The sequence below is a fragment of the Cetorhinus maximus genome, chromosome 15 (assembly GCF_964194155.1).
Source record: "Cetorhinus maximus chromosome 15, sCetMax3.hap1.1, whole genome shotgun sequence".
Lineage (NCBI taxonomy): Eukaryota > Metazoa > Chordata > Chondrichthyes > Lamniformes > Cetorhinidae > Cetorhinus > Cetorhinus maximus.
The window spans coordinates 73,892,842-73,920,527 of record NC_135893.1 but is presented as its reverse complement, the minus strand read 5'-3'; the positions used below and the strand labels follow the sequence as shown (position 1 = coordinate 73,920,527).

Here is a 27,686-nt window from a genome sequence, read left to right as displayed (position 1 = left end):
TTTTTCCTCACATTCCCCCTAAACCTCTTGCCCCTCACCTTGAACTTATGTCCCCTCATGACTGACCCTTCAACTAAGGGGAACAGCTGCTCCCTATCCAACCTGTCCATGCCCCTCATAATCTTGTACACCTCGATCAGGTTGCCTGGAGGGGATTGAAGCGCTCTTTTGCGCACACGCATGATAGAGCGCTGGCCCCGACTCTCACTCCTCCCCTTGCCCACACAGGTAGTGCTGAGCGCTACGGCTCACGTCTTACGCCGGGCGGGGCCTTAATTGGCCCACCCGCGTAAAATGGCAGCGTGGAGCCGATCGCGGGCGGCGGCTGGCTCCGCGGCCGCCCACTCCCATCGACTAAAAAATTCAGGCCAAAATGTTACTATTCTTAGATTGTTCAGAACCAGAATATATTACAGTTCTTAGCCACTACCCAAGTCAAATTGCTATCCCCAAAAATCCATTCAGCTATTGCATTTGTAGAGAGGGTAAATGTGAAAGGGAATGCAGGTGAAAAGATTATGAGCACTGTCTTCCAAACCTTAAAATCTGTCACCAACACAGTACAAAATGTAAGCTGAATACCTTTACGTAGGTAAGTTCTGATGCTCTTGTACAGTTGTTGTCGAATGTTTGTTGTAAATTCAGAGAACCGTGCATTTAGGGTCCGTATTCTAAAAGAAAAAAATCATAAAGTGAATATTAAACTTTTTAGTAATCATACACCTTTTCCCTGAAGGTAATATTGATAGTGAGAAATGGGTGATATCAATTCAGTCACTAAATTGATAACATCTGCTTTATACTGTCACCCAAAGTCACAATTATTCCCCGCTTTGTTCGTACACTAGAGGTTATATCTCCAGTTTCAGATTACCAGCTGGCAGCCTCATCTGCTAGAAGCATAATTTCCACAACATGTAACTTGGTAGCGAGAAGACTGCACACCCCATACTCCTGAATTTAGTGATGGGAAGACTTTGCCCAAAGCATGAAGTTGGAAGATTACTGCAATTAATAATTTTAAATAGCTTTTATTCATATTTTTCCTCATCTTTTAATCACATTTTGGTCATTATTTTCCCTACAGCTTCCTTTAGCCAGGAGGGACAGCCCAGACTATGGATAGCTGTATCATTCTCTCCTGATATTGTCTAGCTAATTGGAATTTGACTCCATTCAGCAAGACAGTATGTCAGCCATGGCTCAGTGGATAGCACTGTCATCAGAAGGTTGAGGATTCAATTCTCACTCTGGGGACTTGAGTACAAAAATCTAGGCTGATACTCCAGTTGATTACCGAGGGAGCACTGCACTACTAGGAGCTGCTGTCTATTGTATGAGATGCTAAACCAAGGCCTTTCTGCTCTTTAACTGAACATAAAGGAACCCATAGCATTATTGTGAAAAAGAGCAGAGGAGTTATCCTCAGTAGCCTGGACAATATTTATTGCTCAATCAGTTGCTAAAACAACTGTTTGTGGGATCTTGCTGTGTGTAGGTTAGCTGCCATATTTCCTACCATACAACGGTGACTGCACTTCAAAAGTACTTCATTGGTTGTAATATTCTATGGAATGTCCTGAGGTTGTAAAGGCGCAATATACATGCAAATATAATATAAATACAAGTCTGTGTTTAAGTTTCCTTTGAATGATAATAAAACAGTATTTTTGTTGTTCTCTATCATGACCGATGCAGTTGGTAAAGCGGAATTTTTTAAAATCCCAGAGGGAAACTTTAAATAACTGTCATAGCATATAACTTTAAGTGTTATGTTTGAGATGCGACTCTAAATTCAGGAATCAGACCACCAGTTCTCGAGGCTTTACATTAAACTAATTGAAACATTTTATTAATTTACACACGTTAAAATATATACACGTAGCTTCAAACTACTACTATCATAACTTGTAACAAATTCCCAAACTAATCTCCATTAAAGCAACAGCAACCCATAGACTTAATCAGACACCAGGCAAAGCATTTTCACCTTATGGATTCAAAATGAGGTTCTTTGCACTTTTGATCATGTGGAGCCAGTTGGAGGCTTACAGCTGCCTTTTGATCTTACATTGCCTCTGCTCTGCACACCCGAAAACTGAAGTTATACCTACCACCACTGATTGAATTCAAATTCTCATTGTCTCACCAGCCTCTTTGAACTTCACCTTTTAACAATGAAACCCCTTTCATAGTGCCAATTTTATTAGTAATATTGCTAGGTAATTGCTAGAAAGGCGTCAGATTTCACACCACTTCTTGAATGCTCTATTCAAAAAATGCAAATGCACTCTATCTCTCTTACATATCAAAACTAGTACCCATCAAAGCACCCAGACTAGCTGGCTTTAATCCAATTAAGACACACCCGCAGACTAAGCCTTGATTTTAAAAGAAAAATATTTTCCAAAATATTATATACATTAATAGCTTCATGACATTCTGATAATTCTGTCATTAACTCCAAAATGAATTGCCTTTTTCATCCCTCCATGTTGTTAACTGGGAACCTGCTGCCAGGCCTCTCCATCTCTGCTCTATAACTGTGCACTAAATGGTGCAGGATGTCTCTATGCATCTCAGTGAATAGTGCTTGTCCTTCATTTGGACACTACTCGTGACAGAATATTCAAGTCATCATGAAGGGAATTAAAGAGTTGTACCTCCAACCTACTATTCCATTTGTGCCCCAATAAACTGTGCCACCACGCTTTTTCATATCGAGAATGATATTTACATACAAGTGGTACAACAATCTTTGGAAAACCTGACCAAAATTAGATAAAAAGTAATATTTGGATATTTTTAAAAACAATACCATTGAATAAACTGAGATACAATATAAAACAAAACAACATTCTTTTCAATCTCTCACTTTAAGTAAATTGTTAAGAACACTGCCAATTAGTTAGTATTTCAAATGTTTCAAAGAAGTGGAAAAATACTTTGAGATCCAATACTGAGAACATACATGATTTGAGCTCCATTGCAGCTCCCGTTGGTCAAAATTAATTCAGTCAAGCTTCCATTCAGTCCTGGTATCAGCAGTTGAAGCCTAGTACCAAGCCAGGTCTGGAGTTCAGTCTCATTTGAACTGGAAATAATTGGCTCAGCACGATTCAGAACTTCACTTAATAAGGCGGACCTCACCTCTGGGACCAATGTTACATTGTTCTGGAAAAGTTAACAAACAGTATGAACTGCACCAAGTTCTATCAGGTTAAAACATATATACATGCTCAAATTCACATATATGCACTCTTCACATAAATAAATTCTTAAATTATTAACCAAATTGTCACCAGTTACCAAGTTGTTCTTCATTTTGCAAGTGCTGGTTTAACTTGTTATACATAAGCCTGATTGGAAGATGGTTGAGACAAACTAAAGTAGTTTCTCTGATCTCTGAACATGGATTGTTGTCTATTTCACTGAGTCAATGTGATTCAGTATTTTTTATAGGATAAGGGATCTGATGATTTATGAGGGATTCCCTGTGGCTTTGATGCAGGATATTGGTTTGGACAACTCAGAGAATGAATTTCTGTCCATATTTCATTGAGATGTTGTATTGTTTATAATGATAAAGGTTTTGATGATATATGAGGGATTGCATTTGATGTAGCATTGCACAAGATATTAGGTTGGTTGACGGGAATGGCAGCACAGTGATAGTGTCACTGGGCCCGAAATCCAGAGGCCAGGACTGATGCTCTGGATCCACCATTAATATCCTGGGGGCTTTACCATTGACCAGAAGCTTAACTGGACCATCCACATAAATAATGTAGCTATAAAAACAGGGGCTCAATTTTACGAGGGGCGTTGAACCTCAATGTTGGGGTAAAAAGTGGGCCCAAAGCCCACCTGCTGGCAGTGGGACCTGCTCAGTGCTTTTACCACATGCCTAATTAGCTGCCTGTGGGCCCACCATCCAATTAAGGACAGCAGGTGTTAAGTCGCTGAACATCCATCTGGCAAAGGAAGAAGCTGGACCAGTTGTCTTCAACATAGCTTTATTTACAAAGCCCAATATAACGTTAAGTACAGATTACTTTTCCCTTCCACGCAGCTCCTCTCCACAGGTTCTTATATATGTGCCCTAATCTTTCCCCAGTTGGAGCATGCACTCAATTGTCACAGCATTTACAACATTAACAGTGGGCAGGCTCCCAATGCTGCCATTCTAATCACTGTGTAGAGTGTTGGAGGGCAAACCCCTCCCGTGAGGTGGTGGGGTTGTGGGTGCTGCTTTTCATCCCTGCAGCCCCTTCTTTGGCTCTTGAGACCTTCCCAACTGGGCTGTCACTGGGACGCTGCCTTCATTTAACTGGTGGCTGCCCCAGGTGGCAGGTGGTCACCCCACAATTGGCAAAATGCCAATGTCAATGTAAGTGGCTCTTAATAGAGTTTTTACATGTCAATCAGTTACCTACCACCTTGGGATGGACAGCCTCTCTGCATTTGGTGCCGCCGTCACTGCATTTTACTGATGGCAGGATTGTGTTGTGGACCCAGCTTCTCATGATTTTACCGCACCCCACCTCCCTCCACCAACCACTACCTCCTTGGGGGCTGGTAAATTCCTGGCTTTGAGTTCATATTCCATCACAACAGTTGGTGAAATTCAAATTCAATTAATTAGTAAAAAGGCTGGAATAAAAAGATAGTACCAGTAATGATAATAATGAAACCACCATAATGTAGTAAATAGACATCTGGTTCACGAATGTCCTTCAGGGAAGGAACTCTGCCATCCTTACCTAGTCAGGACTACATGTGACTCCAGACCCACAGCAATGTGGTTGACTCTTAACTGCCATTTGAAATGGCTTAGCAGGCCACTCAGCTGTATCAAACTGCTACAGAAAAGTTGAAGAATAAAACCAGATTGACCACCTGACATTGATCCAGGCACCGGAAACAACAAAGGCCTACACTGCCCAGTCTACCCTGCAAAGTATGCCGCAGTAACATCTGAGGACTTGTGCCTGACCTGGACAACATTCAGGCTTGAGCTGATAAGTGGTATGCAACAATTATGCTACACAAATGGCAGGGAATGACTACATCCAAGAAGAGAGAATCTAACCATCTGCCCATAATGTTCAATAGCATTACCATCACTCAATCCCCACCATTAACATCATGGAGGGTTACCATTGACCAGAAACTTAACTGGGCCATCCATGTAAATACTGTAGCTATAATAACAGGTCAGAGGCTAGGAGTTCTGCAGTGAGTAATTCACCTCATAATGCCACAAAGCCTGTCCATAAGACACAAGTCAAATGTGTGATAGAATACTCTCCACTTGCCTGGATGAGTGCAGCAACAACAGCACTCAAGAGCTCAGCCCATCTAGGTCAAAGTCGCAGCTTGATTGGAAACACCCTGCCCTCACCACCTTTTAAACACTAACTCTCTCCATCACTGACACACAGAGACAGCAGTGTACATCATCACTGTAATTTCTGTCAACACAACATGGCAGGCGAAGCCGGTCTGTGTATGTGCACTGGCTCGAGCATACACAGAAACCCAATGGTATCAATCCGCTGCACCCAGCCTGCCTGTACACCTTTGTGCACGCATGAATGACATCACCACATGAACATGAAGTGATATCCATACGCCTTTGCGTGGTGACTTCACATACATAACTGTGTGTGCGTAGTTAAGGCCCGCCTGGAAACAAGGACACATGCGCCAATCAGAAGGATCGCACATGTGCAAATTTCAAAATTTCACGGTCAGCTGAATTGGTAGAGAAAGAGACTGAAAACGGAGACATTTTGTCTGCTGTTTCAGAGGAAATTTATCTTTTTATTTTGCAGTGCAATTTTTCAGAAGGTGAGTAAACAAGATTAATGTTATTTGCTGCTAAAACATTTCATTGGGCAGGATTTTCAGGTCGCTGGGCAGGCCCAGGAGTGACCAGGAAATGGTCTGCCGCCTGCGATCGGCCCCCGACTGCGATTTCACACCAGCCAGCATGAAACGCACGCTGAGAAGCTCAGCGCTGCCGGGGTGGGGGCAAGAAGAGTCCGAGCGCAAACGTCTGTGCATGCACGGGGGAGAGCGCACTGAAAGCTCCCTGAAGGCTGGGAGCTGCCTCAGGGAGCTGAACAATTTTAAAATCAAAAATAAGTATTTTTAAAATCTGAAAAAAATGTCCTGACATGGGACTCACTCAAAATTACATGAACAGAATGAAAATTCTGCCCAAAAATTTATATTTATTTTTTATTTAATTGTGGAAACCTCATCCCATGGATGAGGTTTGCTAAAAAATCAAAAGGCCACCTGGCCGATTCGCCCGCCCGCCAAGCATAAGGTTGGACAGGCAGCGGAAAATATGTTTAAATTAATTGCTTAAGGGCCTTAATGGGCCTCTTAATTGTCAGTGGGCGTGCTACCGACCCTTGTGTGCACCCGCCGACTGGAATAGCGCACGAGTGTGCAATGACGCCGGGACGCTCGCCTGCAGATCCCAGATCCCAAAGGGAGATAGCTCAGAGAGCTAATGTGCCCTATAGTCCCTCGATGTATCATTTAACAGTGGCAGTTTGGCACGCGTACTCAGCTCCATTCCGTTGCCTATTGACTGCCTGTCTCAATCAATGCCATTGACGCCTGCTCTCTTCTTTGTTTCTCCCCCGGCAGGCTCTCTGAAAGTTCACAGTAGAAAAGGCCACAGGATAGTTCAGCAGCATCGACAACAGACACCATGCACAGCCACTGTGAAATCCCAGATGTGCTTGCCTTGCTGGTGACAGCGATCAGGCAACACCTGGCGATCATCTTCCAATGAGAAAAAAACTTCTGTACTTAGTACAGGCTATGCTGTACTCTATAGCTCATAACATGTTAAAGCAATTGGCTATGGCAGCTTGTACTCCATTTTCTCTTGGCTCAGAGACATAGTGTTCAGTTTCCATTAAAATGAATAAAACTTGGTAGCTCTGTGTGGTGTAATTTATTCTGAGGGGAGGAGCGAGCAGTCTGAAGTTGGCAATAATCATGATACCGAAGGTATGGAGGACACTTCTCCCCACCTCTATCTTTCTCTCTTTCCTCCTCCTTGCTTATGCTCCCCAATGCCCCCACCCCCACACCATACACCCTGCTAAAGACATTGGCACCCCCATGCAGCCAGAAGTGTGCAGGGCTAGGCGGGCATACCTACAAAGGGCAGCGAGCCTGTGCCTGAACAGACCAACCCCACCTGGGACACAGCCATCCACCTCAACTGCGGGAACTCCCTACCTGCCACCCACTGCAGCTTGAAGGTGTTGACTGTACAGCACAAGAGAGCTGGAGAGCACATGCCACGGCCCATTGAGCCTGCTCAGCCCCTTTATCTCTTAAATCCCTGACAGCAAAAATCTGCCATCCCAGCTTTAAAGATATTCAACGATGAAGCATCCACAGCCCTCTCGGGTAGAGAATTCCAAAGATTCACATTTCAATAAGATTGCCTCTCCACATAGGTGGGGGCTTCTACTTGCTCAACATCCAGGTTACTATGGCTGATAGGAAGCTAAAGTAGCAGGTGTGTGAGTGATACCAATCAGTAGCCACAATGCGTTTGTGCTGTTCCACTCATGTGTCACAACTGTTTGTCTAAGATTTATAGAGAGATCAGTGGTGACAGGTGCTTCCTTCTGCAGACCTGACTGATGAAACTTGTTCTGCTGAAGGGTCATGAGGACTCGAAACGTCAACTCTTTTCTTCTCCGCCGATGCTGCCAGACCTGCTGAGTTTTTCCAGGTAATTCTGTTTTTGTTTTGGATTTCCAGCAGCCGCAGTAGTTTTTTGTTTTAAACCTGTTAGGGACCCACTCAGTGAGGCAGGAGAGAGGTTTGATGATAACCTTGGCACAGGGAGGGCCATATTAGTGCAAACGACTGGTCTTCCGGGGATGTGGCTCATTTTGGGAGGCAGCATGCAGGGAGGTGAGGGAGGGGGAGGAACCGATGAAGGGTTATGCATTTGGGGAGGTCAAACAAGGCAAGGAATGACAAAATAAATGGTGCTAAACTGAGAAGTTTAGGAGAATAGAGAAAAAAGTGGAGTGCCTGTAAGGTTTAAAAAGTAGGTTTAAAAAGTATATGGGATGCTTTCTTAGTCAATGTACAAAACATAAGAGCAAAGGGGTTATACTAGAGCTGTATAAAACATTAGATAGATCACAGCCACAGCAAAGTGTGCAGTCTATGCATGGCATTACAGGAAGGATGTGGATGAGCTCATGAGGGTGCAGGGAGCTCACAGGAAGCGCCACAACCTGCAGAATAATGGCCAAGAGCTGGAAAGTGGGATTAAGCTGGAGCTGGATGGCATGGTTTTGGTGGGAGCTAACACTGTGGGCTGGATTGCCTCATTCCATACTGTGAATTTGCAGTGTGTCTGTATTTAACAAGTGATAATTTCACAAATGTTTCTGAAAAGCTGCAGTAGAGAGTGACAAGTAGGAAATACCACTGTGCAATGAAACATCATCCTTTTTGATGAAAAATACTCTAGTTGGAGAGGGGTACCTTTATTTATTGTCACTTGTTATTAGGTATCGCAGAAATACATCTCTAAACAACAATCCACATGAGACATTAGCAAGCTTGCAGTGTGGGCCACTTTGTGACAAGTGAGGTTCGATAGCATTAAGTGCAAGGAACCTCAAGTGTATAAGCTTGAAGAGAACTGAGGATCCTCATTGCAAGTAGAAGCTCGTTCTTCCCACACATCTTACAGAATACAGAATTCACAGGGGTTGCCCAGGGAGTGTATCAGCATTAACAGAGAGTGAGTGTGTTTCAGTATTTGCAGGGAATCCCTCAGGAATATGTCACCATTTAAATGGGGTCTCCGGGGAGTCTCAGTATTTACAGGGGGTGTAGGGGTGCATGTCCACTTGCTAGAGAGGGTGTCAGTATTCGCTGTGGGTCTGTGAGAAATGTGCCAGTTAGCTACATGGGTTTCCTGCAAAGTTCCTGCCAATTTGATTCACTCCATGTGATAGCAATAAACGACTAAAGGCTCTAGATCCTGCAAAGGCTATGGGCCCTGACAATATTCCAGCAACAGTACTGAAGACTTGTGCTCCAGGACTTGCTGCGCCCCTAGCCAAGCTGTTCCAGTCCAGTTACAACACTGGCATCTACAAGGCTATGTGGAAAATTGCCCAGGTATGTCCTGTACACAAAAAGCAGGACAAATCCAACTGGCCAATTACCGTCCCATCAGTCAACTCTTGATCATCAGTAAGTAAAGGAAGGGGTCATCAACAGTGTTATCAAGTGGCACTTGTTTAGCAATAACCTGCTCACTGATGCCCAGTTTGGGTTCCGCCAGAGCCACTTAGCTCCTGACCTCATTGCAGCCTTTGTTCAAACATGGGCAAAAGAGCTGAGCTCCCGAGGTGAGGTGAAAGTGACTGCCCTTGACATCAAGGCAGCATTTGACCGAGTGTGGCATCAAGGAGCCCTAGAAAAACTGGAGTCAATGGGAATCAGGGGGAAAACTCTCCGCTGGTTGGAGTCATACCTAGCACAAAGAAAGATGGTTGTGGCTGTTGAAAGTCATTCATCTCAGCTCCAGGACATCACTGCAGGAGTTCCTCAAGGTAGTGTCCTAGGCCCAACCATCTTCAGTTGCTTCATCAATGACCTTCCTTCCATCATAAGATCAGAAGTGGGGATGTTCGCTGATGATTGCATAATGTTCAGCACCATTCACGAGTCCTCAGATACTGAAGCAGCCTATGTCCAAATGCAGCAAGACCTGGACAAATCCAGGCTTGAGCTGACAAGTGGCAAGTAACATTTGTGCCACACAAGTGTCAGGCAGTGACCATCTCCAACAAGACAGAATCCAACCATCTCCCCTTGATGTTCAATGGCATTACCATCACTGAATCCCCCACTATCACCATCCTGGGGTTACCATTCACCAGAATTGAACTGGACTAGCCATGTAAATACTGTGGCTACAAGAGCAGGCCAGAGGCTAGGAATCATGCGACGAGTAATTCACCTCCTGACTCCCGAAAGCCTGTCCACCATCTACAAGGCACAAGTCAGGAGTGTGATGGAATACTCCCCACTTGCCTGGATGAGTGCAGCTCCAACAACACTCAAGAAGCTGGATACCATCCAGGACAAAGCAACCGTTTGATTGGCACCACATCCACAAACATTCACTCCCTCCACCACCAACGCACAGTAGCAGCAGTGTGTACCATCTACAAGATGCACTGCAGGAATTCACCAAGGCTCCTTAGACAGCACCTTCCAAACCTATGACCAATACCACCAAGACCACCTAGAAGGACAAGGGCAGCAGATTGATGGGAACACCACCACCTGGAAGTTCCCTTCCAAGTGACTCACCATCCTGGCTTGGAAATATATCACCGTTCCTTCACTATCGCTGGGTCAAAATCCTGGAACACCCTTCCTAACAACACTGTGGGTGTACATACATCACATGGACTGCAGTGGTTCAAGAAGGCAGCTCATCACCACCTTCTAAAGGGCAACTAGGGATGAACAATAAATGCTGGCCCAGCCAGCGAAGCCCACGTCCCATGAATGAATAAAAAAAAATGTCAGTATTTACAGGAAGTCCCAGGACTGTGTCAGAATGTACAGGGTGTCCATGGAGAGTGTACCCGTATTTACGGGCAAACCATGGGGAGTGTATCCGTATTTATGGGGCGTTCATGGGGAGTATAGCAGTCCTCACCCCCATCGCCCTCCCCCTCCTCAACCCCCATCCCTCTCTTGCTCCTCACCCCCATCCCCCTCCTCCCACACTCCCCTTCCTCATCACCCCCTTCCCACTCCTCCTCACCTCCATCCCCCTCCTCATCCCCAACCCTCTCCTCCTCACCCCCATCCCTCCTCCTCACCCCTTGTTCCCCCCTCTACCCATCCCCCTCCTCTACCCATCACCCTTCCTCTTAACTCCCCCCTCATCATTACCCTCCTCCTCCTCCACCCCCTCTTGCTCACTGAAACCCGCCCCTTCTCATCCCCATGCCGCTCCTCCTCCTCACCCCATCCCTTCCTCTACCCATCTCCCTCCTCCTCATCCCCCTCCTCTCCTCATCCCCTGCTCTTCTCACTTCAACCCTCCTCTACCCATGCACTCCTCTACCCATCTTCATCCTCCTCATCCCCACCTTCTCGCCCCATCCACCTCCTTAGCCCCTCCCCCTCACCCCCTGCTCCTCCTCCTCTTCCACCTCCCCTCAACTCATCCTCTCCTCCTCCTCACCCCCACCTTCTGACCCCCATAGTCACCCCCTCCTCCTCTACCCATCCCCCTCCTCTCCTCACCCATCACCCACCCCTGCGCCCACCCCAGCCCCCGCCCTATTCCCACCGAGATGGCACGTATGAATGTGGAGTCTGCACTTTGTATCTCAGATTCGACCAGCAAGTGGAAATGTGAGCAGACAGCAAGATCAACACTCCAACACACGCGCACAGTTTGAGGCAGCAATTGGGAGCTGGATCTTAACAGGGGAAGAAAAGGGAAAGAACACCACAGACCTGCACATCTGGATTCAGAAATAATCAAACAATCAGATTCACAATTCTCCATTTAGCTTGAATCAAAGTATCCTGAGATATCCAGTTAGATTAAAAACACATTGGTACATGTGGTCTGTCGAATCGAACATATATAGTAATGTGTTTATGTTGCAGTGTACACTGAATATAGTAAATCTGTGTGAACTATAAAAATGTGGACTGATTGTGATCTTCCAATATACATTTGGGTTTGGTGTAGTTGCAGTGCCTGAGCAAAGCATTACTGTTTACTTATGTGACTTTCACAAATTAAACTGACATGGACAAAGAATGATGAATGGGAATGTTGTCTAGTTAAACAAAGTGCAGATGTAGAGGTAGAAGTAATGGGTGTGCTTGATAAATCAAGGCTATCAGATCAAGGGGAGGAAACAGCTGTGATTATTTTAGCGATGCCATTTTTGGTCCTAGCCGCTGCTGACTCCATCCCTATGATGTAAGGGAGCAACAGAATCGATTGCGCATGCCTGGCGTTGGCTGCAGCATTGGTGGCAAATGCAGCCATGTACCATGTGCAAAGTGCACTGTAACAATTTGCCAAGCCTCCTTTGACAGCACATTCCAAACCCAAAACCTCTACCACGTAGAAGGACAAGGGCAACAGATGCATGGGAACACCACCACCCGCAAGTTCCCCTCCACAATCCTGACTTGGAACTACATCGCTGTTCCTTCACTGTTGCTGGAGCTCCCTTCCTAATAGCACTGCGGGTGTACCTATACCACATGAACTGCAGTAGTTTAAAAAGGCAGCTTACCACCACCTTCTCAAGGGCAATTAGTGATGGACAATAAATGCTGGCCTTGCTAACGATACTCGCATCTCATGAGTGAAAGAAACCTACAGGATTCAGGGTTACATTTGATCGGACACTATATTAAAATCACCATCCATTCATTATCATATGATTTATTCCTCGCGGTACCATTAGCTGTTGGTGTTTCCTACCTGCTTTGCCTCAAAGCTGAAAATGTCCATGAATTGAGTAATATTATCAAGTGTTATGTTGCTCATAACCTTCCGTGCATCATCTGAATCCTTCAGTGTTCTAGTGCTAGCAGATAATTGGGCAAGCTGTCTTACAGTCAGTAAATCCACAACATCAATCTGGAACAAAAATATGAAATATTATATTCTATTCATTCAGTATTTTAGGCATTCAAACCAAGAGTTATTTACTTAAAAGTTATTCACTATTCTTAAATAGTTTTAGTATTTTCCAAAGCAACGTTATTACCCAGGGAAATATGTTGTAAAAAAAATCTTTTAACACCTTTGCAAACAGAGGAAGTCTACAATAATAAGATTGATGACTTAGCGGCATAATTTCATTGATTTCTATAGGTGTGTCAAGGTTTTAAATGAATTTTAAGTGAACATGAAAAAAAAATAAAGAAATATCAGTGTGCTGCAGAACATGTTGGGCTGAATTTTCGGGCACCCTGATGTAAGAGACAAGGGAGGGGGGCCTGAAAATACTGGCGCTGACCGGCATGTGTCAGTATGGGGTGCCATTTTTGAGGAGGTTAGTTTGGGCCCAGGAAAGCCGCCCACCCACATAAGCCCGGCAATTAGGCTAATTAAGAGTCTCGTTAAAGGTAAGTTTATGAGGCCTACTGGTATTTTCCAGTGGCTTCCAGTTACCTGATGTGATGGGGAAGGGGGTGGGTGGAGAGGCAGATCAACAGCCTGGAGGCAAGCCCCCAGGTGGCAGGCTGAAGAACCAGTGCTCCTGGACAGGTCTACAGTCCCTTCATGCCTGCCAGGGTGGGGCTACAGTCAAAGACCACCCTGTAAAAGGGGTTCTCTGCCACAATGTTGGGCTGGCTGATTTTTGCATTTTTAAATTACATTTTTGAAAAAGTAGCTGAGAGGGTATCTTCATGTTGAGGCGCCCTCCCTGTTACTTAGCTTATACTGCAACCGGGTGCTCCTCTCAAGCTGGAAGGCCTCTCATCAGCCTTCTAACTTCGAGAGTCTGCCCTCCACTTTTTATTGGAAAGGTACTTGGCTCCATGCCAATTAAGGGCTTACTTGTGTGCAAGTCTTAACTTCAATCAGTTTTCCCCCGGAGGAGGGTTTCTGACCTGAAAACAAACTCAGTTCCCATTTCCTGCATTTGTGGTGAAAATTCAGCTCATAGTGTCAGCTGGAGTGGGGATTTTTTCCACAGGTCAGTGTAACTTGATGAATTGTTAGGCTTCAAGTATTGATCGAGTTCGAGGATAGATGTTAAGTTCATTATTCAGCCTATGTACAGGAAGCATCTACCATTGTGATTGGGGAACATTGAGCAAAGAGTTAATTTGAATTAAGAGCCATGGGAGTTACAGTTATTCTCCAGAAGTGTAAAATGGGCTCATAAGTTGCTGTTTTACACAGCCCCTGCTTTTCTTTTCATTGCCTTGAATGTATGCGATGTAAAATGGACTGCCAATCTACTTGAGCAAAATTTGGCAGGGGCATTCTGTTGCCAGTTTTTACATTTCTAAACTTCTCAATGTGGTGCCAGAACCCTGATGTGACTGATATTTTTAAGCATCTGTAAAATAAATTTGCACAGCGTTCTCTAGAGAGGACTTCTGCTGTTAGAGGCTTACTCTTGTAAACATGTTATTATTTAGAATCTGGCATCTTCTTAAATATCCACTAGATGTTTCATATCTTTATAAATTTGTCTGAATAGCCTTTTTCACTTAAATTTAAATTGTCAGTAATATTTTTGACTAATTCCTTTTGCTAGAGTTTTGCATAGCAAAAGCCAACTAAAATTGTTTGCATTCCTCTAGATCAGAATAACTTACTCCCATGAAGTTACTGTTCAGAGATACTAGCTTGCTGTATTCAGCTTGTGACCGGAATCTGCCAAAGTTCTTGAGTATCCAATCTCGGCTGCCAGTGGTGTTCACAGTGCATGCAGAACCTACAAGTGGAAGGTGGACCAGCATTATTACGACACCACAAAGATAGCTCTTTACACTTTAAACTGTAGTGAGGAAATATTCAAGACAAGCCCACCTCCAGTTGGTAGGCTTGCCTTGCAGCCATTTGTTAGGTTGCTTGAGACAGGACTTCCATTCTGGAGGTGCACCCCCTTGCCTCTACCAGCCCATGCAGTGAAAGCTGCCAGGCTCAATGCTTGGTGTCGGCCTCTCCCGCTACTGTTTAAATTCCACAGCAGCAGGATAAGACTCTTAAGTGACCACTGGCCACTTAAGAGCCTCAAATGGCCTATGGGTGGGCAGGCCGCCTAAAGGTTCCCTCACCACTGGTAAAATTGTGGTAGGGGCAAGAAGGTTAAGCAGTTGGCAGGGTGCCCATGGCACTTTACAAATTTGATGGCCCCCTGCCACCAGCCATCTCACTGTCTGGAGGCTGTAAAATCCAGCCTAAGGTGCTTTCTTCCTACATTCGAGGAGGAAAATGGAGTTGTTTATGCCATTAATGGCATCTAAGCAAATTCTTTCCACTCTCCTTCAGCAGGGTACTAAACAGCTTGGAATCAGGGGAAAAGCCATGTTGTTTGAGGTCTGTGCATTGCAAAATTTCTATTAAGAAGAAAGAATGCCATACAATTGAGATCACTGGTTAGAAAAGTTAAAATATAGTCAGCGTTACTTTCGTGAAAGCACTCCCAATGTCATTGAGAGAAATCTGCAAAAACTTCAACTTGTTGTGACTATTAGAGATTTACACTTTGTATTCAATCTTTTGTCATGCATCCTGAAGCAATGATGATCTACTGAGCACTAAAAAAATAACTGCAATTAGCAGTAAACACAATGTTAATGGATAATTTTGTACTTTAGCTTTCAGCAGCATTGGATAAAATCATGCCAGACCATTAAATGTGCATTTTTGTATCATGATTCATTATACTATGTAATTTGCACATTCAGGTGAAGTAAGAAATGAAGTAAAACTAGAGGCTGAGAAGACTATATTATTCCATAATTAACATTTACAGAAAATAATTGAGTTGTTACAGTTCTGAATGCTTTCTTTTAAAATTAATTTCTCTGATTACTGTGTGTCTGGTCTCGGGGGTCAAAATGTTAAGCAATGTTAAGGGTGTTATTCAAGTTATATTTTCTTTGGACCACGAGAGGCCATTTGAACTGCTTGAATATTGAAATACAACTCTATGTAACTACACTTAAAAATCTTGCGATCCATGCAAAATCAATGTCAGCATCAAATTAGTAAGCATCATCTCTTCGAAGCAAAGTCTGCTTAGAAATCCATTATCTTATCAGAAAACTCAGCATAACTTATTAAATAAAATTATATTTTTAATTAAAAATGTCATAGAATGACTCTTAGGAATTCTCATATGCACTCCACATTATTCAGTTCTGGGGGTTTAAATTTTTAGCCCATATTGTCTACATTTTTCAGCACATGGAAGGTGTTTGATGGCTTGTAAAACTTGATGGTAGCTAAATTTATTAAATTAAAATGAGAGTTAAACAATTAATGCTCCAAAATACAGAAACTGCTTTACTTTTTTAAAGCAATTGTGCAACTGTACATTTTTCCTGAAATAACCTGCTGAATTTTATGTGCCATTGGTGGGCATGTTTCCCATGGGGGATGTACCTAAAATAGGGTGGTCGCCCAACCCATCACCTCCCCGCCCACCCCAGGCTTTCTCCCATAACGCAGGGGTCAGGTGGGCACTGAAATTGGCAACCTGCCTGCCATATTTAAATGAATAATTAAGGGTCAATTAGGCTTTTCAAGCCAATTAACCCCGATAATATGCTGCCCATGCCATAAAACGTTTGGCGAGGGCAGCAGGACGGGAGCAGGAAGCCCATTCTTTAGACTTAAATGTTTAAAGGGCGGGAAAGAGTGGGCGGTTACTCTTCGGGGGTTGCCCTTCACTGATCGCGAACCCCCCCCTTCCTTAGGTCGAACCCCCCTTCCTTCCTACCTATTCCCTCCCTAATCTACCCAAACCCTCCAGGCCCAAAACCCTTGACTTATCTGCTCCGGGGATCCACGGGCATTGATCTTTGTCTTTTCTTGTAGTCCCGGCAGCTGCCACTGACACCTTCCTCTGATTAGCTGGCAGCTCAAAAGGGCAGGATTTCAGCCCCAATGAGGGATGGAAGTCCCACTTGGCCCTCGTTAATCAGTCCCACAATGCTTTATGGCTGCAGGGCGAGTTGACTTGGAGCATTGTAGCTCCATGCCAAAGTTGTTTGGTTGGGGTTGGGTGGGGGGGGACAGAGCATGTCATCTGCACACCCTGTATTATTCCACCCAACAAGTTAGAAAATAATACTTTAATAGAAGTCGAGTGGTTAGTTATATGCAATAAAAGTGGTGCTCGGATACAAATCTAATAATGGTGAGTCAATTTCTTTTCTGGTAGGAATTGAAAGCTGTGCCTGATATTGTTTCTCAGCTGGTAGGCTACAATTAAAGGGCCAGGTGTATCTAGATACACAGCAATTTAAGTGGGCTTGCTTCCGATTAGCCACTATAACCTCAGTGGAATCCCTGAAAAAACTGCATAAATGGCCATAAAATGGCAGTAAGATGTACAGTCATTCCTTTGGATATAGCTGCTAGACTGGGCCTGTGGCAGGTGGCGAAGACAACAAGACGGAAAAACATACTTGACCTCATCCTCATCAACCTGCCTGCTGCAGATGCATCTATCCATGATAATATCGGTAAGAGTGACCATCACGCAGTGCTTGTGGAGGCGAAGTCCCGTTTTCACATTGACGATAGTGCCATACAACAGGATGGAGGTTATCACCATGCTCAATAGGATAGACTTCAAACAGATCTAGCAACTCAAGCCTGAGCAACCATGAGGCGCTGTGGGCCATCAGCAACAACTGAATTGTATTCAACCACAATCTGTAACCTCATGGCCTGGCATATTCCTCCACTCTACCATTACCACCAAGCCAGGAGATCAACGCTGGTTCAATGAAGGAGGGCATGTCTGAAGCAGCAGCGGGCATATGTAAAAATGAGATGTCAACCTGGTGGAGCTACAACACAGGTTTATTTGTGAGCCAAACAGCATAAGTAGCAAGTGATAGACAGAGCTAAGCGATCCCACAACCAACAGATCAGATCTAAGCTCAGCAGTCCTACCACATCCATTCGTGAATGGAGGTGGACAATTAAACAACTCAATGGAGGAGGCGGCTCCACAAATATCCCCATCCTCAATGATGGGGGAGTCCAGTACATCAGTGCAAAAGATAAGGCTGAAAAATTTGCAACAATCATCAGCAAGAGGTGCCAAGTGGATGATCCATCTTGGCCCCCTCCTGAGGTCCCCAGCATCATAGATGCCAATCTTCAACCAATTTGATTCACTCCATGTAATATTAAGAAACGGCTGAAGGCACTGAATACTGCAAAGGCTATGGGCCTTGACAATATTCTGGCACTGGTATTGAAGAGTTGTGCTCCAGAATTTGCTGCGCCCCTAGCCAAGCTGTTCCAGTACAGTAACAACACTGGCATCTACCCGGCTATGAGAAAATTGCCCAGGTATGTCCTTTACACAAAAAGCAGGACAAATCCAACCCAGCCAATTACCGCCCCATCAGTCTACTCTCCATCACCAGTAAAGTGATGGAAGGGTCATCAACAATGCTTTTAAGTGGCGCTTGCTTAGCAATAACCTGCTCACTGATGCTCAGTTTGGATTCCGCCAGGGCTACTCAGCTCCTGACCTCATTACAGCCTGGTTCAAACATGGACAAAAGAGCTGAACTCCAGGGGTGAGGTGATGGCACTTAACATCAAGGCAGCATTTGACCGAGAGTGACATCAACGAGCCCTAGCAAAACTGGAGTCAATGGCAATCAGGGAAATCTCTCCACGGGTTGGAGTCATGCCTAGCACTAAGGAAGACAGTTGAGGTTGTTGGAGATCAATCATCTCAGTTGCAAGACATCACAGCAGGAGTTCCTCAGGGTAGTGTCCTAGGCTCAACCATCTTCAGGTGCTTCATCGATGACCTCCCTTCCATCATAAGGTCAGAAGTGGGAACGTTCGTTGATGATTGTACGATGTTCAGCACCATCGTGAGTCCTCAGATACTGAAGTCGCCAACTTCCAAATGTGGCAAGACCCGGACAATATCAAGGCTTGGGCTGACAAGTGGCAAGTAACATTTACACCAAACAAGTGTCAGGCAATGACCATCTCTAACAAAAGAGGATCTAACCATCTCCCCATGACTTTCAATGGCATCACCATCTCTGAATTCCCCACTATCAACATCCTGGTGGTTACCATTGACCAGAATCTGAACTGGACTAGCCATATAAATACTGTGGCTTCACGAGCAGGTTAGAGGCTGGGAATTCTGCAGCGAGTAACTCACCTACTGACTCCCCAAAGCCTGTCTACCATCTACAAGGCGCAAGTCAGGAGTGCGATGCAATACTCTCCGCTTGCCTGGATGAGTGCAGCTCCAACAATACTCACGAAGCTTGACGCCATCCACAGGACAAAGCAGCCCACTTGGCTGGCACCCCATCCACAAACATTCATACCCTCCACCACTGACACACAGTGGCAGCAGTGTGTACTATCTACAAGACGCATTGCAGGAACTCACCAAAGCTCCTTAAACAGCACCTTCCAAGCCCACAACCGCTACCATCTAGAAGGACAAGGACAGCAGACACAGGGGAACATCGCCACCTGCAAGTTCCCCTCCAAGCCACTCATCATCCTGACTTGGAAATATCTTTATTCCTTCACTGTCGCTGGGTCAAAATCCTGGAACTCCCTCCCTAACTGCACTTTGAGTGTACCTACACCACATGGACTGCAGCGGTTCAAGAAGGCAGCTCACCACCACCTTCTGGAGGGCAATAAATGCTGGCCTAGCCAGTGGCGCCCACACCCCATGAATGAATTAAAAACTATGTACTTTTGTTTTTCAAAAAAGGTGAATTCTTTCACATGTCCCAAGTTTAAAATACCACCTTTGGCAAAGCCAGAAATGAATATAAATTTACCCTTTATTCATTTTCCATTGGAAGTGTTCAATTGGTGTAACCACTACCAAGACCAGTGAGGCATACTTTTCCTTGAAGTTAACTCTGGCAAAGTGGAAAATTAAAAACACCAGGGGCAGTATTTTATGGCCCCGTTGCGGCAAAGGCGGGACCGTAAAATGTGCCGAACCGTTCAAAAGTCTATTGACTTCGGCGGGAAAATCCCGCTGGCGGGAGGGGCTGTAAAATTCCGCCCCAGATCATGAATCATGTTCAAAGGAGCTGTGCAGGTTAGTCTTATACTTCTGGGATATTACACAATGGTGCCAGACTGTTTTCCATCAGGCGCAGTGTACACTTGCACTGAAATCAGCTGACCACACAATGATGAGAAATTACTTGACGTTGGAGTGCATCATGGGTCAGGAGGCTTAGCATTGGGCATCAGAAGCCAGTGAAGAGAAGCTGACTGCCCATCACTATTTTTGTAACCATTCTATGCCACGACAGCTCTTTTGCTCGATCCATTAGAGCCATTCAATCAATGCAGAGGGAAGAAGGGAGGACCATTGAGAACCCAGTTTGGCCTTATAGCCAAAAAATGCTATTTAAAATAGATGCTGTGATCAGGAGTTGCTGAGATGCTCCAGTTACAATATTGGGAGGTTCCCGATTTCTAGAATAATTGGAATATTAATGAGTCTGGTACATAGTTTGCACTTAAGCTCCCATTGTGCTATGTGCTGATCAGTTGTGTTGGCGATTGTTCAGTGTGTCGGGCATAACAGACCACAATGCCATTGTATACAAGTGCCTAATGTGCTTCAGCGAATCGACCGCTACTGCATTATTGCTTCCAGTGTTTTCAGAAGTTTTTGTCATCATTGAGGGCAGTTCAGTTGATGTGATGTATATGGACTTCTGGAAGGTGTTTGATGAAGTGGCACGTAACTGGCATGCCAGCAAAGTTGAAGCTCATAGACTAAAAGGGGCAGTGCTGCATGGATATGAATCGGCTAAAGGATGGGAAATTGAGAGTAGCAATCAGTGTTTGTTTTTCAGACCAGAAGAAGGTACATGGCAGAGTTCCTCGTAGTTGGTACTAAGACCACTGCGTTTCATGATTTATATTAATAGCCCAGACTTGGGTGAACAGGACACAATTTCAAACTATGCAGATGACAAAATTTGGAAATGTAGTGAACAGTGAGGAGATGAGACACACCGAGACAGACTGGTGGGGTGTGCAGATCATGGTAGTTGGAATTTAACACACAGAAATGCGGTGTTACATTTTGGTAGGAATAAAGAAGACAGGCACTATAAACTAAAGGGTACAATTCTAATGGTGGTACAGAAACAGAAGGATCTGGGAGTATATGTGTACAGCTTGTTGAAGGGGCAGAGGAGGTTGAGAACATGGTTAATAGTGAAAAATCCTTTCCAAATCATAAGTAGAAGATGGAGTGATTTGGCAGTGTGTAGCCCTACTGTAACAAGGCATGATTTAACTAACAGCAAGCAGACAATATAGTGCAATTCTTCTCCTTATTTATGGATCCTGGGCTTTCTAAAAAGAGGTATAATGTACAAAAGCTAAGAAATGATGAATTATTTTTCATCATCATTAGTTCAGCCACAACTGGAGTATTGTGTTCAATTTTAGGCACTACACTTTAGGATGTGAAGGCCTTGGAGAAGGTGCAGGGAATATTTACTAGAATGGTTCCAGGGATGAGAAACCTCAGTTATGTTCAGTTAGATTGAAGAAGCTGGGGTTGTTCTCCTTAGAGCAGAGAAGGCTGACAGGAGATTTGACAGATGTGTTTAAAATCATGAGGGGTCTTGACAAAGTAAACAGAGAGAAACTGTTCCCAATGGCAGAAAGGTTGAGAGCTGGATGACAACAATTTCAGGTGATTACCAAAGGAACCAAAGGTGACATGAGGAAAAAACTTTTTGCCCAATTAGTAGTCGAAAAAATGGTGAGGACAGATTCAATTGTGGCTTTCAAAAAATATTTAGTTGGGAATTGAATGGAAAAATTTACAGGCTGCAAGGAAGGGATGGGGGAGTGGTACTAGCTGGTTTGCTCTTGCAAGGACCGGCACTGACACACAAGCCAAATGGCCTCCTTCTGAGCTGCATCGAGTCTATAGCTCTATGAAGTGATGTGTCTTGCTGATATTCTATGAGGCGATAACTGGACATTGCCTGGCTGCAATTTATTGGTTACTATATTTGATGTCTGCACAATACCTGATGAATTGAGTTGGTTCCAGAGGTAATTCAATGCCAGTTTGTATGCATCATTTATCTGCGACATTGTTAAGCTCGGGTATACTTTGTCCAGTCCTTTAATTCTGCATGGATTAGAAAAAAAAAGTGATTGCACAATGTTGCATGAACTTTAATAGCATTTTTGCATGAAAAACACAACAATAATAGACTGCAGCCTCCCTTAGAAATGTCAGAGGAAGATTTTCTCTTCACTATTTGTAGTGAAATTCAAATATTGTGCCTTAGGAATTTGTTTGTAGCTTTGTTATGAATAGTGAGCATGAGAAATCTTCCCTCAGTGTTGAAATGTAGATTGTATACATTGCACGACAGAAATAAAGGCCTGGGGCAGGATTTTTGGCAGGCACGGCAGGCGGGCCCAAGAGCACCGGGAAACAGCCCGCCCCCGTCAATTGGCCCCCGACCACAGTTTCATCCTGGCTGGTTAATTAATGGCCGGCCAGCGTGAAAGGCGTGCTGAGAAGCTCAGCGCTGCTGGGGAGGGGGCGGGAGGAGTGCGAGCGCAAAAGTCTGCGCATGCATGGGGGAGTGCATGCTGAAAGCTCCCTAAAGGCAAGGAACTGCCTCGGGGAGCTGAAGAATTTTAAAATCAAAAATGAAGCTTTTGAAATTGGAAAAAAATGTCCCCACATAGGACTCATTCACATTAACATAGACATAATAAAAATGTCAAAACGTTTTTTTTTAAAGTAATGTTGGAAATCTCATTTCACCCGTGGATGAGGTTTCCTAAAAAATCCAAAGGCTGCCAGGCTGATTCACCTGCCTGCCAACCGTAAGGTTGGATGGGCAGCGTAAAAGAGCTTTTAATTAACTGATTAATAGCCTTCATATTAATGGTCTTAATGGTGTGCACCTGCCGACCAAAATATTGTGTGTGCGCGATGACGTTGGACGCTTGCCCGACATCATTGCGCGCTATTTTACACCCTATCGGGTTAGGCGTGCGCCTGCCCGCGGGTCGTAAAATCCTGCCCTTAATCATTTTTGGACTTATTTTGGCAAATACACATGTATGTTGGAACTGGTAGCAACTATTAAATACTATAACCGTGACTAGATATCCAAACAAATAAACATTAAAAACAGATTGGTTCCTCCATTCTCCACAAACTTTTTTTTGCAAAGTTAAAGCCCTTTGGGATCTATCCTTGCTATAAACTTTGTATCCTCATCTCCTGACTCCCCACCATCTACATGGCACAAGTCAGGAATGTTATGAAATACTGTCCACTTGCCTGGATGAGTGTTCTTTCAAAAACAAAAAACTCTTTAAAAAGCTGGACCCCATTCAACACAAAGCTGCCTGTTTGATCCGGATTGCATCCACTACCTTAAGCATTCACTTCCTCCACCACCAATGCCTAGTGGCATCAATATGTACCATATACAAGATGCCGTGCAACAACTCACCAAGCCTCCTTCGACAGCACCTTCCAAACCTGTAACCTCTACCATCTAGAAGGACAAGCGTAGCAGATGCATTGGAAAACTACCACCTGCAAGTTCCCCTCCAAACCACACACCATCCTGACTTGTAGCTATATCACTGTTCCTTCACTGTCGCTGGGTCAAAATCCTGGAACTTCCTAACAGCACTGTGGTTTACCTACAACAGGTGGACTGCAGTGGTTCGAAAGGGCAATTATGGGCAACAAATGCTGGCCTGCCAGTAATACTCACACCCCATGAAAGAATTTAAGAAAAGTATAGACTGTGCACTCACATGGCTTGGTTTGATTCACAAGTTATGTTAGTAGGTATAGCAGCAAGGTCATTAGTTTTAATACTGGGCAGCAGAAGCAGTAAGTTGGTCTGGAACCAGTCAGCATAGTCTGCCGTATTAAATGTTGGAAACTGGGGCCTTAGACGTTGCAAGATCTTGCTCAGCAACACATCTCTTACTGCTGTGTTTTGGATAACTGAAGTGCCCATCTGAAATAAAATTAAATCACATGAAAAATCATCTTAAAGATCCTCTGGGAACTACTTAGTATCTTAACACCAAAATCTAAGAAAAGGTTTACTACACACTTGAATCCATGCAGAGATTACTACACATATAATAAATTATAATATACAATTCCACATTTAAAAACGACAACATTTTTGCAGTTGGCTTTAGATGAATTTTACATGTCAAGAACAATATATTTTATTTTTCTCTCACAATATCTGGCATAGTGCCTTAACGACAACTGAAAAAGATGAGAATTCATTGTGGTGTCACCATCTTCCATCAAGCCTTCTAAATGAGAGGACAGTCACCTTGCTGACCAACAATTTATCTTTCTTCTGAAAGACTGTCAGTGATTTTTAAAATTTTTCCCATTGTAATTAATTACACCACTGTGCATTAGTGGGCAGGGTGTATTTTCACGTGACCTCTTCCATCACATGGAGAAAGCCATCCATCAATCCAATGGTCATAATATGAAGCCCAAACAATTTCCTGTTCCCTTAACCACCTTATATATCTGTACATCCCTTCTCAGACATATCTTTTCCAGGAGGGAATGTTGGATGGGGTGGTGGGGGTGGAAAGGGGTGAGTAGACATTGGACATTGTGAGTCCAATCATGGGGTCTGTTAAGTAGCCAGCTTGAGGAACTGAGGGTGGGGCACAAAGTGGCGGGTGAACAGTCCTGCTCCTCCTCACCCACAAGTAGTAAACTGTCACTTAAAATGGCACGGATTAATCAGGGATAGTCAGCATGGTTTTGTTAGGGAAGATAGTGTCTTTCTAACTTAATTGAATTTTTTCAACAAGTAACAAGGATTGATAAGGGTAATGCGGTGGATGTTCTCTACGTGGATCTCAGTAAGGCATTTGACAAGGTCCTATATGGCAGACTAGTCAGGAAAGTGAGATCTCATGGGATACAGGGGAAGGTGGCAGGTTGGATCTGAAATTGGCTCAGTGACAGGAAACAAAGGGTAATGGTCAATGGATATTTTTGCAAAAATGGTTTCCAGTGGTGTTCCACAGGGGTCAGTGTTGGGGCCTTTGCTGTTTGTTGTACATATTAATGATTTAGACTTAAACATGGGAAGCATGATTGGGAAATTTGCAGATGACAAAAATTGGCCATGTAGTTGATGCTGAAGAGGATAGCTGCCGACTCCAGAATGATATCAATGGTTTGGTTGAGTGGGCTGAGAAGTAGCAAATGGAATTCAAACCAGAAAAGTGCGAGGTAATGCATTTGGGGAAGGCAAACAAAGCAAGGGAATACTCAATAAACAGGAAGTTATTGAGAGGGGTAGAGGAAGTGAGAGACCTTACAGTGCATGTCCACAGATCCTTGAAGGTGGCAGGACAGTTGGACAAGGTAGTCAAGAAAGCATGTGGAACGCTTTCCTTTATTGGGCAAGGTATTGGATACAAAAGCAGGGATGTAATGATGTAACTGTATGAAACGCTGGTTAGGCCACAGCTGGAATTTTGTGTACAGTTCTGGTCACCACATTACAGGAAGGACATAATTACTCTGGAGAAAGTGCAGTGGAGATTTACAAGAATATTGCCAGGGCTTGAAATTTTCAGCTATGAGGAGAGATTGCATAGGCTAGGGTTGGTTTCCTTAGAACAGAGGAGGCCAAGGGTGAACTAACTGAGGTGTACAAAATTATGAGGGGCCTAGATAGGGTGGACAGGAAAGACTTGTTTCCCCTAGCTGAGGGGTAAATTACCAGGGGGCGCAGATTTAAGATGATTGGTAGAAGGATTAGAGGGGACATGAGGAAAAATTTTTTCACCCACAGGGTGGTGGACATCTGGAATTCACTGCCTAAGTTAATGGTTGAGGCTGAAACGTTCAACTCATTTAAAAGGTACCCGGATCTGCATCTGAAGTGCTGTAACCTGCAAGGTTACAGACCAGGTGCTGGAATTGGGATTAAAATGAGTGGTTGGTTTCTTTTTTTCTCATTTTTAGCTGGTACAGACACGATGGGCTGAATGGCCTCTTTCTGCACTGTAACCTTTCTACGGTTCTATGGTACTGTAAATGCACTTAACCTCAAGGAGCTGGCTCCTTAACTCCTCCTTTTACAGTTGGAAATGTGGTTAAAGTAGATGCACACAGCCTCCTTAACATATTCTAGCGCTATACCAACCTACTGGGAGTGGAGCAGTTGTCTGCCACCCAGTTCCCCCAATCCGCATCTGGTAAAACTGTAAGTGGGCAAATTGGGGTTGGTTGCCAAAACTAGATGTGATATTAAAGACACAGTCTGCCCAGAGCATTATCCAGTTAGGTCATAACTTCCTCTGACACATATTCTACAAATTTGATTATACAGCTCAAAAGTTTTTGTTTTGTTGATGGTTGCTGTGCATTGGTTGGACATGAAGGTGGCTGAATCTACTAAGTTACCTAGCCATCTTTCAGCTTGTTACTTAGCTAGTTTATTTATTTGTGTTTCCCATTTTCCTTCCTGAGTGCAGTACTTCACATTTACATTAAACTTCATCTGTAGTTTTATTATTTTCCCACTTGCAAATGCTAGTGGTCCCAATATCGAGCCCTGGGATGCCCCACTCAGTACTTCTCCCTCCCTCAATATAACTTTGTTTTTTTACCATTCAGGTAGTTTCTTTTCCACTCTATAGAGGAAATTGGTAGTGAAAGAAAATTTGAAGAATGCACAAATGCACTTATAAATCTGAACAATCCCTGTGGCTACATTTTTTAATTTGCATGTGCTTTGTCTCGAGTCCAATTAAGGCAATCTTCTAGGTATTCAGTTTCCCTTAAATAACAATGGCATGCATACTATACTGATGGAAAGCTACTTAAAGAGAAAAGCGCAAATTCTTCTTTTGATTATTAAATGCTACCTGCATTTGGAGTGAGATAGAAAATCTGCATCTTCAAAGCTACAATAGAAATTTGATACACATAATATTAAATTCATATTTTAATGGCATCAATAAGAAGTGAAAATAAGCTATTGGAGTGTCATAAAAAAACTAACTTGTTCACTAATATCCTTTGAGGAAGACTGTCTAGTTTATATACAACTCCAGTTCCATGCCAATGTGTTTTACTCTTAACTGCTCTCTCCAGCATGCCACTCAATGGTATCAGGTCAATGAGAGATGGGCAATAAATGTCAGCCTTGACAATGACACCCACATCTTGAGAATGATTAATTAAAATACAATGGCTAACTTACTGTTTGTGTGTCATTGACAAAATGGTTCATGTAGGTCTTCAGTTCACTGAAGCTTCTGCTTGAAAGTGCATCAAGGATCTTGTTGATGTTTCCAGTATTGGTCAAAGCATTTGAGTTCACAGTCAGCTCAGATAGTTGCCTCGGAGTGAGTAAGTCCAGCACGTCAAACTAAACAAATTTGAAGTTGTTAAAGTGGAGCGTTGTTGAAATAAGCACTGGAGTAATGCCTCCAAGCAGTACTACATGCATCTGATATACAGTATCCACATGTTGTCAGCATATCGAAGGTCAGTCAATCACCCATTTGTACTGTTCCATCAGCTTCACAAGTATGACTATACAAGGGAAGCATTTTGCTGAACATGAAAAGTAATACATAGCTTTCGCTGTTATCTGTTATCAGTGGGGGAATGTATAAACAGCAAAATATCTCATGAATGGCAAGAAAAAGATTAAGAAACTTCTATTATTCTATTTAATTTCATGAAATAAGTCTTCGCCTTTCCTTTTCCAAATTCTGGACCTTCTGCATTTTATAATGATGGTTTAATGTTGCAATATCACATGGCAATCAGTGTCAATGCCAAAAATGGCACAGGTCACAACAATGGACT

General features: G+C 43.7%; 1 protein-coding gene across 1 annotated transcript in view; it reads right to left on the bottom strand.

The window, feature by feature from the left end:
- LOC144690297 (uncharacterized) overlaps positions 1-27,686 on the bottom strand; it is a 152,518-nt gene that overhangs the window by 45,548 nt on the left and 79,284 nt on the right. The window contains exons 30-36 of the mRNA XM_078557651.1: positions 27,073-27,240; positions 23,618-23,826; positions 21,850-21,953; positions 14,407-14,525; positions 12,551-12,709; positions 2,972-3,174; positions 583-671 (exon numbers count right to left, since the gene is read on the bottom strand). Of these exons, the coding sequence (XP_078413777.1) occupies positions 583-671; positions 2,972-3,174; positions 12,551-12,709; positions 14,407-14,525; positions 21,850-21,953; positions 23,618-23,826; positions 27,073-27,240 (1,051 nt within the window). The remainder of the gene's footprint in view (positions 1-582; positions 672-2,971; positions 3,175-12,550; positions 12,710-14,406; positions 14,526-21,849; positions 21,954-23,617; positions 23,827-27,072; positions 27,241-27,686) is intronic.